Source organism: Pelophylax lessonae (genome assembly GCF_965119305.1).
Source record: "Pelophylax lessonae genome assembly, chromosome: 3".
Lineage (NCBI taxonomy): Eukaryota > Metazoa > Chordata > Amphibia > Anura > Ranidae > Pelophylax > Pelophylax lessonae.
This window is the reverse complement of record NC_138770.1, coordinates 307,071,640-307,089,611: the sequence shown is the minus strand read 5'-3', so window position 1 is coordinate 307,089,611 and position 17,972 is coordinate 307,071,640. Positions and strand designations below refer to the sequence as shown.

At 41.3% G+C, this 17,972-nt stretch overlaps 1 protein-coding gene across 1 annotated transcript in view; it reads left to right on the top strand.

The window, feature by feature from the left end:
- Positions 1-17,972, top strand: part of LOC309550513 (uncharacterized protein) — a gene marked incomplete at both ends in the record, with an annotated part of 141,269 nt that overhangs the window by 111,327 nt on the left and 11,970 nt on the right. Inside the window, 7 exons of the mRNA XM_082250876.1 lie at positions 1,902-2,012; positions 7,279-7,395; positions 8,742-8,855; positions 8,979-9,092; positions 9,340-9,453; positions 9,570-9,692; positions 10,221-10,435. Coding sequence (XP_082107002.1) covers positions 1,902-2,012; positions 7,279-7,395; positions 8,742-8,855; positions 8,979-9,092; positions 9,340-9,453; positions 9,570-9,692; positions 10,221-10,435 — 908 coding nt within the window. The remainder of the gene's footprint in view (positions 1-1,901; positions 2,013-7,278; positions 7,396-8,741; positions 8,856-8,978; positions 9,093-9,339; positions 9,454-9,569; positions 9,693-10,220; positions 10,436-17,972) is intronic.

Sequence of the window (17,972 nt, the reverse complement as noted above, 5' to 3'; positions counted from 1 at the left end):
TTAGGTTCAGTATGTAGCAATATTTGCCTACAAATAAACTTCAAACCTTATATTGACCCAGAGCTTACAATCCAGACCTTCTAAATTAAACACCTGGCAAGGCCAGAAAAGTTTTATGATGCTTTCTACATCTTACAATTTACAAATGTTTACTGAAGTCTGTCTTGACATACAGAGATGAGTCATCAAAATCAGTAAAGTTAGAAGTTAGCAAAATATGAAACAATTATAATATATAACGGTCTTCTACATATCTATGTATGCTAGTTATATATATATTTCAGTGTTAATATTCCTTTACATATAAGATATAACGTATCTGTAAATCCTATTTTTAAATTAATTTAAACACAGAATACCTAACCAGTGTTTTATGATTACCACATAGACAAGATTATCCTGGTATAGCGTCAGCTAGTCTTTGTCTAAAGAAAGTCAACAGACTATTTATTTATTACCTTAGGTCAACACAGCATATCTGGGGTAAACATGTTTAAGAATTTCCTGAACAGGCACTTTTAAAGGAAATTTAACCTTTCAGTAACCTAACAAAAATAGACGCCATTGCTTCAACAGTTCTATGCAGAACAAAATATGACATTTCATTTCTATTTGTGAATTTAATCTCCCCAAATAACCCTGACAATGTTTCCCAAATTTTATTAAAAAAACAGCTAAAACACTAACTTTTTAGACAATAAACAAGACAGATCATCCACCAGAAGCAAGCTCATCATCCGGCGACACTTCCGATTTGCCAGGCTATCTCTCAATCCCCATGCGTAGCGTCACACCCACGTGACTTCATCAGGGTATGCCGATAGGCTTATAAGCATGTCTTTTTGTTGTTCTGAACAAAACTTTTTTATTATGTCGGGATTGAGCAATAGGCAAACCTGGAGTGTCGCCGGATGATGAGCTTGCTGCTCGTGGATGATCTGTCTTGTTTATTGTCTAAAAAGTGAGTGTTTTTATTTGTTTTTTAATAAAATTTGGGAAACATTATCACACTATGTGGAGCTTTCCTCTCTTTACACATCATTCACATTGAGGGGATATCCGGACCACCTATTGGACCACCACAGATGGGATTTTACCTATTTCAGAGGTTCACCAGTTGAGGATTTGAATCCAGATTCTACAGTTTATTTTTCACTGCTTACTTATGGACATTTTTTGATGTTTCTTTATCGGATCCTGCCATTAAGAAAAAAAAATTGAGTTATCAGAAAGGACTTGCTTAATGGATTAAACCACATATAAAATGTGCAATACTGTATTTGTATCCACCCAAGCCTCTCCAATCGACTTTAGGTCTTCAGTAGCACTAAGTAGTAGTTCATCATACATTATACCAATCATGTACAATCCATAAGGGAGTGATGGGAAGAGGTGTAGGTGCATAGCAGACAAAATACTTGTGTTGCATCCGGAGCTTAAAAATCAGATTACGAAAAAATAAGATAAAGCTAAAAAAAAGTTGGCATATATACATCTTTCATAGATTAGCCTGGGCAGTTATAATAATTCTTCTATAAAACCTGGGTAGAAAAAAGTGCACTGGTCCTCTATTGACTTATACAGTATAATCTGCATTGTGCTTGAATATTCATAAATGACAGTCACAGTCAAGTTTGCATTCTTCAAGTATCCATGTTGTTTGTCAATAGAGGCGATATGACCAGATTGGTACAGTAAGATGCAAATTTTGAAAAAAACTAAAAAGGCTGGTTAGTATAACCAAAAAAATTTAAAATGCATGTTCTAGAATAAATGTTATAAACGTCATTTCTGCTTGCCTATCATATCAAATTCTTACTTTTGCTATTCTATTATTGTTTTATTTCATATATCTATAGTTATATGATATATACGTTCTGTTTTTTTTTTTTTTTTTGCAGTGAATGATTATTGTAGTAGCTCTCCCTGTGTTCATGGTCAGTGTTATAGTACTCTCTATAACTATGTATGCCTGTGCAATGCTGGTTGGGAGGGATCCACATGTAACACAGGTAAGTCACGGTAATAAGTAAACTGGATGTACCGATTCACTAGGATATAGAATGCAGTGACACTAGAAGCGCTAATAAATCATAAACATGAATACATGACATATATAAAATAAATACATGAATGTAATATTCAAATTGAGTGATAGAAAAATGTATATGGTGATCACAGAAAGTGTGCAGCATGCAAAAAGCGAAAATGAACAAAAGTCCAATTCACATCAACTGAATTGTCATGCACATAAAGTCCAATACAAGTGCAAACGTCCTTAGACTATATAATAGAAATATGGGATTCCTCCATGCACCAGTGCGCCTCCACCATCAAAAAGGGCCACCCCCGTCAGAATGGACACTCACCAAAAGGCTGATCAATATACGCCTGTATGAACAGAGTGGATGATCCCCCAAAACAAAAAGGTACAGCTGCAACTTGTCTCCAATGGATCTGTGTCTCCAAATGGAACTCACTCACACACGCCAGCAATATCATGGAAGTAAAGCACAAGAGCGGAGACTCATAGTGTAATTCCGTACAGTTTTATTAAAGATATCACAATAAAAGTACCCCGTTCCCATCAGAATGCTACTCACAAAGTTGTAAATATCATCAGGCGTTGAAAAAATGTAATCAGGCATTGAAAAAATTTAATAGTTGCCGTTAGCCCTACGCTTTTCTTTAATGTGCGACCTCTCGGTACCAGGTAGTGGGAATTTTATATATACATTTTTTCCTACTCCTGAGTTTTAAAGTCATGGTAATAGTTTCCATTTGGTATTAGATACAGTTTTTTTTTTTTTGATTATTAACATTTGTCAGATAGTTCTAACATTCATCAAGGGATAACAAATTATTTTAATTAGGAGGTTTTTGAGAAACAGTTTTTTAAATCTGGTCAAAGAGCTCCAATGCAGTCACCTAATGCATATGTGCATGCGCAGCACAATCATGTCCAGCAGAGAACCTTCATTGTTTACACACAGGACATTCAAAAGGAAATTTACATCACTGTCTGCTTGTTGCCAGGCCATGCTGTTACAGTGTTTAGAGTGTGGGGTTGACTGATACTGTACATTACAAAATAAAATAGATTCACATTAGTTTGCCCCCCAATGCCCTTTCCTGCAGTTTTACTGTACTTTTTATCTATCTATATATATATATATATATATATATATATATATATATATATATATATACATACTTTAACTTTATAGTTATTTGTTATATTATAATTTATGATTTTGTGTTTCAAACTTTATCATACCCAATATGTTATAAAGAAGAACGTACAGTAAAAAAAAAAAAAAAAAAATCATATGTAAATAGTTGGTTTGGGCTGCTCATTCTTAAGAATTACATGCAAAATAGCTTTCAGCACCTAAAATCGGAAAGAATCCTACCGCCAGGGAGGTTAAAGTGCTGGTTATCATATTCTTCCAGTGCTAGTATAAAACTCTGGTCCGACCGCATCTGGCGTTTTCTGTCCAGTTCTGGTCGCTAGTCCTCAGGAGGGATGTGTTGGAGATGAAGAGAGTCCAGAGAAGGGCAACTAAACTAATTGGGGGATTGGAGGACCTTAATTATCAAGAGCGTCTACAATCGCTTAATTTATTCTCCCTGGAGAAGAGACGCCTGAGAGGGGACATGATAGCAATTTACAAATACCTCAATGGTGATCTCAGCAGTCGTATTCAGTCGCAAGGATTTCATGAGGATGCGAGGACATACAATGCGATTAGAGGAGAAGCGTTTTAACCTTTGGCAACGCGGGGGGTTCTTTACTGTTAGGGCAAAAAGATTGTGGAATTCTCTACCACAAGAGGTAGTTTCTGCGGGAAGTATGGCTACTTTCAAAAGACACTTGGACATACATCTCAAGGATCAGAACATTCAGGGGTATGAGAGATGATTATGGCCACACACACCTACACAGGTTGAACTGGATGGACTATTGTCTTTATTTAACCTCAACTAAGCGCTGCGCAAACTGTTGGTGCTATATAAATCCTGTATAATAATAATAACTACTATGTACCTATGTAAGTATGTTCCAACAAGTGCCGTTGTGTTGCCCTCCTTATGTGCCCTTATTTACCGACTAGTGATGGGTTAAACGCTTGGGTTTCAAAAATAATCCTTCAGTGGCAAAAAATTTTTTTTCTTTCTTTTGTGACTCCGACAGGTAGGTCCAAGAACCTCATATGCAGGGCTGGCCCAAGACATTGTGCTGCCTGGGTCCGAGAATGATATGCTGCCCCCCCCCCAAAAAAAATTCACGCCCTCCAAGAGGCCCCCACATTCTATAGGACTATGAAAGCAGTCAGAGGGGTGTGAGTGTGTACGGAGTGACAGCAGGAGCAGGACAGAGCAGTAGACACTGGGCAGATGAGCGCACCAGGCTTTCTACTGTCTATAGTGCCACAGTGCCCTGCAGGGCTGCGGGCATGGTACAGGAGAATGCAGTGCTGCGGGCATGGTACAGAAGAACGCAGGGTTGTAGGCATGGTACAGAAGAATGCAGGGCTGCAGGCATGGTACAGAAGAATGCGGGGCTGTGGGCATGGTACAGGAGAATGCAAGGCTGCGGGCATGGTACAGGAGAATGCGGGGCTGTGGGCATGGTATAAGAGAATGCAAGTCTGTGGGCATGGTACAGGAGAATGCGGGGCTGTGGGCTTGGTACAGGAGAATGCGGGGCTGCGGGCATGGTACAGGAGAATGCGGGGCTGCGGGCACGGTAGAGGAGAATGCAGGGCTGCGGGCATGGTACAGGAGAATGCAGGGCTGCAGGCATGGTAGAGGAGAATGCGGGGCTGCGGGCATGGTAGAGGAGAATGCGGGTCTGCGGGCATGGTAGAGGAGAATGCGGGGCTGCGGGCATGGTAGAGGAGAATGCGGGTCTGCGGGCATGGGGCAGGAGAATGCGGGGCTGCGAGCATGGTACAGGAGTTGCAGTGCTGTGGGCATGTACCATGCCCGCAGCACTGCATCTTCTGTAGTATGCCCGCAGCCCCGCATAATGGCAGGTAGTGTGACTGTGGAGCAGTCTCACTTGCCTCTTTCTAAAGGCACCTTAGGATTTAAAAATGGCGCCGCCCGGCGCCAACACGTCCGCGGCCGGCCTGACATGCACACTGCGCATGCGCCGCCACCGCTCGGGAGAGCCCATATGTTTGACTATTCCTCGAAATAGCCGAGCGGCAGCGGCACATGCGCAGTGTGCATGTCAGGCTGGCCGCTGACCTTTTTTTTATTTTTTTTTTTTTTTTAAGCGATAGCCGAAGAAGAGAAGAGGTGGCCGGGGGCCGCCCCTCAATAAGGGCCGCCTGTTTCCAATGGTCCCACCGGGACCCATGGTAGGGCCGGCCCTGACTCTTACTACAAATACAAATCTCATGTTGTAAACTATACATGCTCTGTTCCAGGTTGAATCCATGGAGGAAAAAAGCCAGTCTAGATACTGGCAAGCAATAGATTCATAGGTGCCCTGTAAAAGCCTGTCATTGATGCTGTCTAATGTCAACCCCTTTTAGACTGTTTACTCTCCTTATACACCATGTGGTCTAGATTACTAGGGAAAGTATTTGTAAACAGTATTTAAACATGGATAACTTCCCCAGGACAAATTTAGTCCCTGTTTAAGATTTATGACACATACTCACCAGCAAAGTCTTGCTTTCTGGTAAGCCAAAGCGGGTTCTTGCGCTGCTGCCTGGTGCCTCCTGCCTGGAAACGTAGCTGCTCCGCTCTCTTGCTCTGGCTCCGCCTCCGACCCACAAGCCCGCACAGCCCGCCCACCCACACTGCTCCAACCAACCGGCATTGCCGCTCGCCTCGGCCAGTCAGCAGCATAGGGAGGAGGTGACACTCTGATGCTGTCACACTGTCTAAAACACTCTGGAGCCGAGACAGAGACGGCGGCCAGCAGTGTAATTTGAATACACCTGAGAGTCTCAGCAGTGGCCGCCGGCTGCAACACTTACGTTTGTGGCAATTCATTTTTTTCTTCTTCTACACTGGCTCTGGCATAGTGGGAATGTGTGGTCACGTGGCGGGCGCGATGCGGCCGCCCCTGCTCAACTGCCGCCTGGGTCCAATGGACCCACTGGGACCCATTGTAGGGCCGGCCCTGCTCATATGAGTGTAGGGAGATAGAATCAGGAGAAATCCACATATAACTTATAAAAGTCAATTGCGCACTTACAAAACTCTCCTATTGGATGTGAGCATGTAATGACGCTGTTCTGGAATTCAAAAGTCGCTGTTTGCATTCCAAAAAGTGGATGTTACATAACTAGAAGTATCCACCTGCTTAATGCATTTCGCTCCACCCAGGAAGCCTCCTCAAAAGATGGGGGATTTTGGTATCCGATTCTATATTTATATGGTTAGCACCTCCTACTACATTCATTAATTCCTCCTTTACCTATTACACCCATACTTACCCCTTCCTGTTAGCTCAGTTATTTCTCCCCCATCTGCAGTCACTTCCTCCCCATACTGCATGACTATATTGTATGGATTTTCTTTTCTGTCACTGTTAGTTATTTCTATGACTCTATCTTTCTATCTTTTTCCCCACTTACTTTGTATGTAAACTGTTTCAGAGCGGCATCACACATCTCCACGTTCACATTATTTGAATCACAATTAACTTAATCAATGTTTAAAAATATAAACATATAATGATATTTTTTTAAAGCTTAAAGAATGTTTTATAAATGTGCCCCTGAATATCGGCATTGATGATCATTAGCAAATTCCATCACATAGTTAAAAAATACAGTGTTGCTTTCTATTGCAATCATTTGCCTAAAGCAAATATTTTTAGCCAGGAATATCCTGTGATTGCTTCAACTACAATAGGGTAGCCAAAGAAAAAGACTTTATTTTTAAAATGTTACTAAAATGGATCTTTGATGTGCTGAAGGTTGCAGGTCTTATAAAAATGATACAAGTAGATCATGCTCACTTTGTTTAGTACAGAAAGCATAGTACTGTACCTGAGTGCTGCTGCTAATGAAAGGCAATGAAGCAGAAAGAAAGCCAAAAGGGGAATAAGAGAGTGATGCTGTGATTTGCTTTTCTGTTGGGGGACCCGCTGAAACCCCGGGTATCTAAAACTCATATTAACTGCAACCTCTCTGATCCCTATTTCAAAGCCACTTGTACTGCATACTTCAAAGTAGTTCTATATTTTAATGTACTGATGTAGATAAGTGCTACCATTGTATGCTCAGCTAAATTATTTTCTTGCTCCATTAGATATTAATGAATGTGTGAGAAACAATCCCTGCAGCTCGCATGGCACTTGCAATAACACCCTGGGCTCCTACACCTGCATTTGTATGCCTGGTTGGACTGGACCATTATGCACTATTGGTAGGTATCAAATGAAGAACTAAATGTCTCTAATCTTGAAGTGATCTTTCCCTTTACCCACGCAAAAACAAAGCAAAACAAAATATTTTTTATGATGCATGCCCCCCCCACCCCCCTATCCTTCATACCTTCACCCCCCCCCCCCCCTGTTTTGCTCAACTGTTTAAAGGGAAGGGGCATTTCTGGGCATGGGGGAATGTAAACCTTGTCCCATTCTCCTATTCTCCTATGATGGAGCACTTAATGCCTGAACAACCAAGCATTAGGTAACATTTAAACCTGTTGATTTAACCTGCATGACCAAAGCACAGGTTCGCTTTAAAGTAACAACAATACATCAATCGTGACTCTGAATAGACACAACATATAACTTAATATTTATTACCGTGTTAAATCTGTATATAACTGTGTAGGCAGGCATAGGCTGACCTCCCTACACATGTAGTGCTGTCACAACCACCTGGCAGGGAGGGTGCAAGACAGGAGGAATGCACAGGAGGGTCATCGGGTGAGTAGCTATCTGATTGGAACCTGCTGACCCGGATGACCCCTATGGCTATCTTTAGAGAGGGCAGTGCTTATAAAAGGCACAGGCTCACTGCAGTTGGCACACATTGTGCGTCTGGCTAGGTCAGGGACAGGAATCTGCTGGACACAGATAGTGTGCCTAGTGTAGGGAGAGCACATAGGAGGAGGGACAGCATAGGAACTGCTCGCTAGTGCTGCTGTAGAGAACCCCTTTAACTACTAGTCCTTCACTGCTTACTACTTACTACCCGCCTTTTGTGCCTGGTCCTGTCAGTCTCTGCTCCCCGCAAATACTGTACATTTATCTGTGAGTGTTGCCACAAGTGCTAAGTCTGGTACTGTTTGCTAGAAGGTTCTTGACAATACAATTCCTGCAACTCCTCGGGGTGCCTACCAGCTGGGCCTTTCCATAGTCACCGTTAGTTACTGTATCTGATTGCCCCCTTCATGCCATCAACTACACAGTGGTAAATATTTTTGTGTGCTTATAAAAACAATAGTAGCAACCCATGCTCTTTTTAGAGGAATGTTTAGGAAAATGACTTATTATCCAGCATGCAACTTGCCCTAGAATGGCTGGTTTTGCTCAGTTTAGTAGCTCACAATATATTTGCATTATTGATGTGAATGCCACTTCACCTTATTAACTATATTTTACAAAGTAAACATACACTTTGCAAAATAAAATGACATACTCCTTAATTACCTAGACTGTAATATTTATGAATAATTCTGATTCAATTGTTTTATTTTATTTTTTGCTTCATTGTCTGCAGCTAGCTTTTAATATCATACATGTCTAATTTAATTCATTTTAGATATCAATGAGTGCCTTTATAACCCATGTGGCAGTAATGGAATTTGTTACAACACTCCAGGAAGTTATGTATGTTCCTGTAATTCTGGATTCACTGGGGTCAACTGTCAAACTAGTAAGTGAACCAATAAAATCCTTTCAATTTGCATTGCATTCAAGACTTCATCTCTGTAATCTCTTTATTTATGTTTGCAATAGTTATTGTGCACTTCACTAATATTTGTTTTTACACCCACAGATATTAATGAGTGTCTGAGCAATCCCTGTAGGAATGGTGCCACATGCAATGATCTTATCAATGCGTTCTCCTGTACCTGTACTCCAGGTTTCACTGGCAGGTTCTGTGAAATAAGTAAGTAGCAAACATCCAAATTTGTGAACTTATTTGGGTGGTAAAGTACCAATGTTTGGGTCCCAAATAGGCAAAGCTTAGGCAAAACTGGTGAGGTGTGTCCAACTGTGGGCATGGCTGTGTGTGAATGGAAAGAGGTTGGATGGATGGATCATAGCTTGAATAAGACAAAAATGAATCTGCCTTTATATTGCTGCCAGTATACATATTTGGCGTACATAAATGTTCTTCTCTTTTGTCATTACAGGTATTAATTTCTGCAGCAGCGCTCCATGCAGGAATGGGGGCATCTGCACTAGTCTGAAAAATTATTTCATGTGCTTTTGTCCATCTAACTGGCAGGGGAAGACGTGTAGTGATGGTAATAATATACCTATTATTATTGTTATTGATATTATTGTGGCTATTGTTATCATAACGCAAATGTTATCAATTAGGAAAAAAATAATTGAGCTGATAAACACTTTTATGTTTCAGATGTGAATGAATGTATAAATGGGCAAAGCCGATGCAGTCCTTATGCAAGCTGTACTAACACTGTTGGATCATATTATTGTACATGCAAGTCTGGATACATTGGGGATGGATTTACCTGCAGAGGTATATCTAAATGTTTATTTTGAATTGCTTCTAGATAGGCAGATTTTTAGGGTATAGAGGAATATATTTTTTATTTTTATATTCTACTGCATCTCATTTCATTTATCTTCGTTATCTTATTCTTTAGTAATAGTTTAGAGTTTCGGCCTTCTTCCTACATAGGCAGATCCATTACCTGGAACTGCAGACCCTGCAAATGACTTTCATTTTCAGATGTTTTTGCACATTATTTTACCATTATTAGTTGAGCTAAACCAAAATATTACTCACGTTCTAAGCCAGGACTGCAAACATCATTTAATTATTTTACCTTCTGAATATGTGCATATAGTATATCATGACAGTGACCACATATCCACTGTGAAAAGAAGGATATGTTTTAGTCTGAGTATCTCCTCAGTTTATGCAGATGTTACAGACAGTCCCACATTGTCAATGAAGCTGGGGGAAAGTGGAATATAGTTAGTACATAGTATGTATAGTTTGTAACCAAAATAAATGACTGATTTATTTTTATTTACTTTTTAGAGAACAGACTGTTTGATTATTTAGGTGGGAACAGAGTAACCCAGCGCTACAAGGATTTTGCCTCTCCTATATTCAACGTCCCAATGGAATTTCCTTTTGGTGGCTCTTTTTACAGCTCATTATATGTAAGTCATACATTTATTACTACTGTTATAACATCAGGGACAGGCTTACAATTCTGGCAAAATGAAGGATCTCAACTTTTATTGCTAAGGGTTTTGTAGGGAGAACAAACATGGGAGCATTTATAAAAAATCAGTTTGGGCAGTGATTTCTAGCAGTCTCATATAAAATGTTCCCATCTCTGACCATCTTTTGCTGCATGTCCACAGTCTCTGACAATCTGTAGCATTACATATGCGGAATATAATGAGCAGCTCTTTGGTAATGTCAGTGACCACACATGATGCCTCCTATATCTGGTACATTGGTCACCACTGCATGTCCATGAGTGGATGTGTGTGTGAGATACAGCCCCTGTTCACATGATTTTAACATCTTTGACAGCTGAAGAAAGGATATGATTGCACTATTGCAAATGCAGAAGAAAACCCCACTACACACACACTTGCAAATAATGAAGAAAAACAAAATGAAAAAGCTAAGAGAAAAATATAACGGTGTTAAGCAATCTTTATTTTACAATACGTATACATTTAAAAACGTATATTTTATGAGTTTTTTATATGTTTAAATTATTCTCTTTAGTGTACTGGAAAAAAAAATCTTTATGGTATAAATTTATACATTGCATTAGTGTCACATAGCATTAAAGGTTTATATAGAGCGCTAAGGGAGGTTATGAGTCACTTTGCTCAATAATTCTGCTGTTCTTGAATAGTAACTCTAGCTACTGAGCCCTGTAAACAACACACATTTTCAGTACAGCAGTTAGGATTAGCCTGGGGACACGAGAAAATGAGCCTCAAGCTCCATGTGCTGGCTGGAATATACAAATATAATGCCATATTTATCTGATGACACTAAAATCTTAATAAATGCTTTGTCCTGCACATAAATAGTTAAAGGGAATATATACAAAGAACACTGTAGCTTTAAGTACTTTTACTCCAAAAATAACTCAGAAATCAGAATGAAATAATTGAAAGCAATGCTGGATATAGTAAATACTAGTAGCCTTGCCATTAGAGCAGCAGAAAGCAGAATCTTCTGAAAAGGCACACAGAAGAGAAATCATTAGAAATGTGCAAGACAAATTTACCATTCGCTTGTACATTATTTTGTGAGTTTCTTACTGCTCAGACATAGCATTGGACCAACTAAAATGGCACATTTGATCAGATCCAAGAAATCTTTGAAGTGAGAAAAATGCTGCAGAATTGATTGTAAGTTTGGCTCAATATTTTTAAATGTCAGAGCTTGTTTTCTGAGTCTCCAAATCATGTACAAATGGATCTATACTATATCTAGATCTAAATCTAGACTATAGTAGTAGTAGTAATAGTAGTAGTCAACTTCCCTCCCCCCATGTTTTTTTCCCCACTTACTTGTAGTGTTACAGTATTCTTAAAAGCACATACTAACTCGCTGCTTTGGGTGCCACACAGAGGGTCCCATGCCACCATCTCGGTCCTCTTCAAGTGCCTGCCTCCTCCGAGTGTAGGTAGCCAACTCTGATGATGCACATGCTTTGTCTCCAGCCTGTCGTCAAGACATTCCCTCCCTCGGTGTGCAGATCCTGCAGCCTCCTGGGAGATGTGATGTAAGTATCCCAGGGGCTGCAGGACAAGGTACACATAACTCTGGCCTAGGTTTCAATGGTGGTGGGTGGCACAGCTAAAAATGTAAAAAAATTAAAAGGTGGGAATTCAATTCCTCTTTAAGCTTAAACATATCCAGTATGCAAATGCTGTGATAAATTCTTGATTAATAGTCCACAATTTTTTTAGGTTAAAACAAAGGGAAAAATGAATAAACTGAATGATTTTCATAATGTACATGACAATATAGTATAAACAAATGAATAGCTACAATACCGTTACATGTGGAAAACAATGCCATACATTTAGCTGTAGAGTAGTACTGCAACTATTTTTGTATTGAACAGAGTGAGAAAGGGTTAGAATATTTACTAGGAGTTTGTTGTTTCAATGCCAGTGTTGGGAAAATTACCGTTCACTTCCTATCATGGTGACAAAACGGTAAGTAAGGAAACTTTTGTCAACCGCACACATACAGCAACAAGAACTTTTTCCCATTCTACTAATAAAAGCACTTTTATTGCTGATTGTGTTAGAGATATTCATGGTGATGTACTGAAGAAGTTGAAAATCTTCACTCAAAAAACTGCAAGTATTAATTTTAATCATGTGAAAAAAAAAGTCCCTGTTTACTTTCAAATATCTTTTTATATGATTAGATATTTGAAGTATTTTTAAATAAATAGTGGGTATGGCGGGAATTATTTTTGATATGGGCACAATGGTGTCTGCCCTTTTAAGTGCACCTGAGGTTGGTGTGCTAGGTATAGTGATTTGATGTGCAAATGAGCAGTTAAGATGTGAAAACAAATAAATATGTACTGTATATGACGTGCTCCGGTGTACAGGTTGTGTGCACCTGACTGACAGCCTAAGCGGACAACTGCTGAACTGGCCCAGAAGCAGCCTAGGGTGAGGCAGACACCCATAGGATTCTCTGTTCCGTCTTATCACTGAGCGCCCAGTCTGGAGCGGAGGACAGCGCTGTGATAGCCCCGCATACCCTGACATCATGCAGCACACAAGAACTGAATAGAATGATCAATCCCGTTTTCAATAAACAGTTAAACGAATTTGCACTTTGGGGCCCGTTTGTTGTTGTTTCTGCACGTGAGGAGTCTGGAGAGACAGGCGATTGTAGGTGAAACCGAAACAGTCACGTATCTGGAAACTGTGTACAACCACAGAGTGCTGTGAATGTTGGCATACCCCTTAAAGGGAAAAACCCTAGTGAGTGAGGAGAAAAAGGGGGAGCACATGTGAAAACCACCGACACACCGTGAGATTTATGAACCTAAATAATACTACATTATGGAATTTGCTTTATTAGCACATGTCACTTTATGGATTTATATATTGTATTGCAGCACGTGTCACCTTTTCAAGGGTGCTAAAGAATTACTTTAAACATAGCACATTCAGTTTATTGTATATTATGTGTTTTGTAAAGGGTGTAAGTTTGATGATTTGAACACTTTATGAATGTATCCATCAATATGATACTGAAACTATATATTCACTAAAAGTTCCTTTTACATATTTATTTGTTTTCACATCTTATCTGCTCATTTACACATTAAATCACTTTACCTAGCACATCAATCGCAGGTGCACTTAACCACTTAAGCCCCGGAAGATTTTACCCCCTTCCTGACCAGGGGGTATTTTGCGATTCGGCACTGCGTGACTTTAACGGACCATTGCGCGGGCGTGCGACGCTGTACCTAAACTAATTTGACGTCCTTTTTTTCCCACAAACAGAGCTTTCTTTTGGTGGTATTTGATCACCTGTGCGATTTTTTGATCATGCGCTATAAACAAAAAAAGAGCGACAATTTTGCAAAAATAACAATATTTTTCACATTTTTTTATATGAAATTCCCCCCCAAAAAAATGTAAAAATCAAAATTTTTTAACATTTTCGGCCAATTTGTTTTATGCTACCTATGTTTGGTAAAAAAAAAAATCGCAAAAAGCGTATTTTGATTGGTTTGCACAAAAGTTATCGCGGGAAAGATTTCTGTCATTTTTGTTGTTTTTTTTTAACGCGTAATGGCGGCGATCTGCGATTTTTTTTGCGGTACTGCGACATTGCGGCGGACAGATCGGACCCTTGACTGACATTTTTGACACTTTTGGGGTTACCAGTGACATGTCTACAGTAATCAGTGCTATACATATGCACTGTTACTGTAAAAATACACTGGTAGTGAAGGGGTTAACTTTATTTGAGAGGGAGAGGCTGTGTGTGTGTCCCTAGGGGTGTGATTCTAACTGTGATTGGCTGTGGCTTGAGGTGTAGAAACAATGATAAACGGTCCTACATAGTAGAACCGTGTGATCATCGTTTCTACACCGGAGAGAATGACAGGCGGCTTGTTTACACTAGCCATCTGACTTTATCCCTCTCCCCCCGACGATCGTCGAGTGGGGTCGCGCGGGGGTCCGTGACCGAGCGCAAGTGGTTAAAGGGGAACACATGATTGGGCCCATACCAAAAATAGGCAGCGCCATACCCACTCTTTATTTAAAATTATCGCAGACTCTACCACGATGGTAGTCTTAGTGGAGAAAGCAGCTTATCAACAAAGAATTCTTTATATCTTGTCCATAGTGTGGAATAGGGATGGCCTTGCAGTTCGCCCGGCGGTCGGTTCGCGGCAAATTTTGCTTGTTCGCTACCTGCCAATTTTGCGAACACATGGCGTTGTTCACAGTGGCCATATTAGTTTACATTGGGAAGAACTTTGACTAATGACACAGCCGTCAGGTGGAACGGGACAACCAATTGAAACATTTCAGCACATGGACATGTCCCCTACCTTATAAATAGACCAGAGCAGGCGGCCATTTCCCATTCTGCTTTTTGTCAGCATAGGGAAAGGTCTGCTGTGTTCATCAGAGAGATATTGTCAGACACAAATAGCTCTGTTAAGATCCACAAAAGTCCTTTTCAGGGCTGGTATTTCGATATAGGTCTACTACAGTCTCTTTTCAGTTTAGGGACAGGTATCCAGTCTGTGCTCCAGGGACAGATAGAGATCGGCAGTGACACAAATCGCTCTGTTAATGTCCACAAAAGTAATTTAAAGGGCTGCAATTTATTTGGTATAGGTGTGCAGTGCACTATATAGGGGTGTAATCCATGGTATAATATACTTTGTAATATAGAAAGCATATTCTAGGGGATTTGTATTGTGCACTGTGCAGCATTGTGACTGGTGTGATAGACCAGTGGCCCCCCAATACCACATATTGAAGTGGGGAGTTATCTAAGTATACTTTTACAAGTGTATTTGTGTAATTTAACAGTATACATTTCTAAGAGTGTATTTTAGTCCTGCAAAAATGTGGCCTCTTTTGCTGTGTTAACTGTGCTACACACAGTGACAACAGTTACTGGCCAATTATTTGTAGAACTGGTGTAATAAACCTGTGCCCCCCCCAATACCACAGATTAAAGCGGGGTGTTATCTGAGTATACTTTCCTAAGTGTATTTGTGTCCTGCAACAATATTGCCTCTTTTGCTGCATTAACTCTGATACACAAAGTGCCAAACTCCCTGGCCAATTTTTTGAACAACTGGTGTAATAAACCCTTGGCCCCCCAATAACACAAATTGAAGTGGGGTGTTATCTGAGTATACTTTCATAAGTGTATTTGTGTCCTGCAACAATATTGCCTCTTTTGCTGCGTTAAGTCTGATACACACAGTGCCAAACTTACTGGCCAATTTTTTTGAACAACTGGTGTGATAAACCGGTGGCCCTCCAATAGCACATATTGAAGTGGGGTGTTATCTGAGTATACTTTTACAAGTGTATTTGTGTCCTGCAACAATATTGCCTCTTTTGCTGCGTTAACTCTGCTACACACAGTGACAACACTTACTGGCCAATTATTTGTAGAACTGGTGTGATAAAACCGTGGCCCCCAATACCACATATTGAAGTGGGGTATTATTTAACAGTATACTTTTCTAAGAGTATATTTTAGTCCTGCAAAAATTTGGCCTCTTTTGCTATGTTAACTCTGCTACACACAGTGACAACAGTTACTGGCCAATTATTTGTAGAACTGGTGTGATAAAACTGTGGCCCCCCAATACAACATATTGAAGTGGGGTGTTATTTAGCAGTATACTTTTCTAAGATTGTATTTTAGTCCTGCAAAAATTTGGCCTCTTTTGCTGTGTTAACTGTGCTACACACAGTGACAACAGTTACTGGCCAATTATTTGTAGAACTGGTGTGATAATCCTGTGGCCCCCCAATACCACAGATTGAAGCGGGGTGTTATTTACCTTTTTCCAGATATACTGCGATTCTCTAGAGACTTTTGTCACAGTGTAATTTAAAAACATGACAGGCAGAGGAAGAGGCAGACACTTACGCAGGGGTGGAAGGGCTAGGGCAGGAGCAGTAGGCCGGAGCCAAAGTGGGAAGTTTCAGAAGGTGCGTTCGATTACGTCAAAGGATGCACCAGACTTGGTTGAGTGGCTCGCTCAGCCTTCCTCTTCTGCACCCTCCTCATCCTCTCTATCTACACCCTCTTCACTCTCTGCTGTGTGCACCCCCAAAGACACCACAACAAACACCACCACCACCACATACCCTCTTGAGTCACTGGAATTATTTTCAACATTCATCACAAGACATTTGCGATGTGCATCCATTGTTGGCATCGGATCAGGAAGAGGAGGTCGCAAAAGCCACCACTCAGCAGTCTGACGACAGTACCCAGATCAGCCCAATGAGGTTGGTCCTCGCTGTTGCTGCCTACTCCGAGATCTTGAATATTTGTGGTGGGGAAGGTGACGTGGATGATGACGTATGTATGGACATCACGTGGGTGGCCACAAGAGAGGAAGAGGAGGGCAGTTCAGAGGGAGTGATGGACCGGCAGATAGGGAGGAGAGGCAGGCAGAACTTGCATTGCACAAGAGGTACAAAGCAGACTGCAAATGCATCAGGAGCGAGCCATCAACCATGTACAGTCACAGCTGGCATTCCCAGGACGTTGGCACATGGCTCCGCAGTGTGGGCTTTTTTTAATGTGTCCATTGCTGACAAAAGTGTTGTCATCTGCAGCCTTTGCAGTCAACGCATAAGTCGCGGTAAGCCCAACACTCACCCAGGGACGACCGCCTTAAGAAGGCACCTGAACTCCCATCACCGAGGCCCAGAGGGAGCAACACCGTCAGAACCCACAAAGCCACACTCCAGGCTCTCACCATCCAGACTCTTCTCCTCTCTCCTCACATTTGTCCTCCACTCCACCTTCCATCATGCCGTTGTCACGTTTTCTGGAAAAAGGCAGGCCTCTGTGGCCCAAATGCTGCAGCGGAAAAAAATGATGACGCCGGATAACCCTCTTGCCCAACATTTGACTGCTGGCTTGTCGGAACTGATAGCCCGCCAACTACTGCCATATCAACTGATGGACTAGGAGGCCTTTCGTAAATTTGTGGACATTGGAACACCACAATGGAAGGTCCCAGGCATTCCAGAGCTGTATGGCCATGGATGGAAGGGCATTCCAGAGCTGTATGGCCGTGTTCAGCGGCAAGTGAATATATCTCTGGCACACAGTGTTGGTGCCAAGATACATCTGACCACAGACACATGGTCTAGCAAACACGGGCAGGGAAGGTATATCACTTTTACTGCCCACTAGGTGATCCTTCTGATGGCCGTCAAGCATGTAACCCGTGGCACCCGTGTAGATTTGGTTGTACCGCCACGGATTGCATGCAGGCCTGCCTCTTCCTCCATCCTCCCTCTCCTCTTCAGCTAAATCCTCCTTTTCCGCTGCTACCAACTCTTCCGCTGCGCCGCCCAAGATCCCCAAAACCTATTCCACATGCCAGGTGAGACGTTGCCATGCTGTCTGTTGTGCCTGGAAGCCAAGAGCCATACTGGTCCTGAACTCCTTTCAGCTTTGCGTTCACAGGCAGATCAGTGGCTGACACTGCTGAATTTGACAGTTGGTAAAGTGGTGTGCGACAACGGTACCAATCTGCTGAGCACG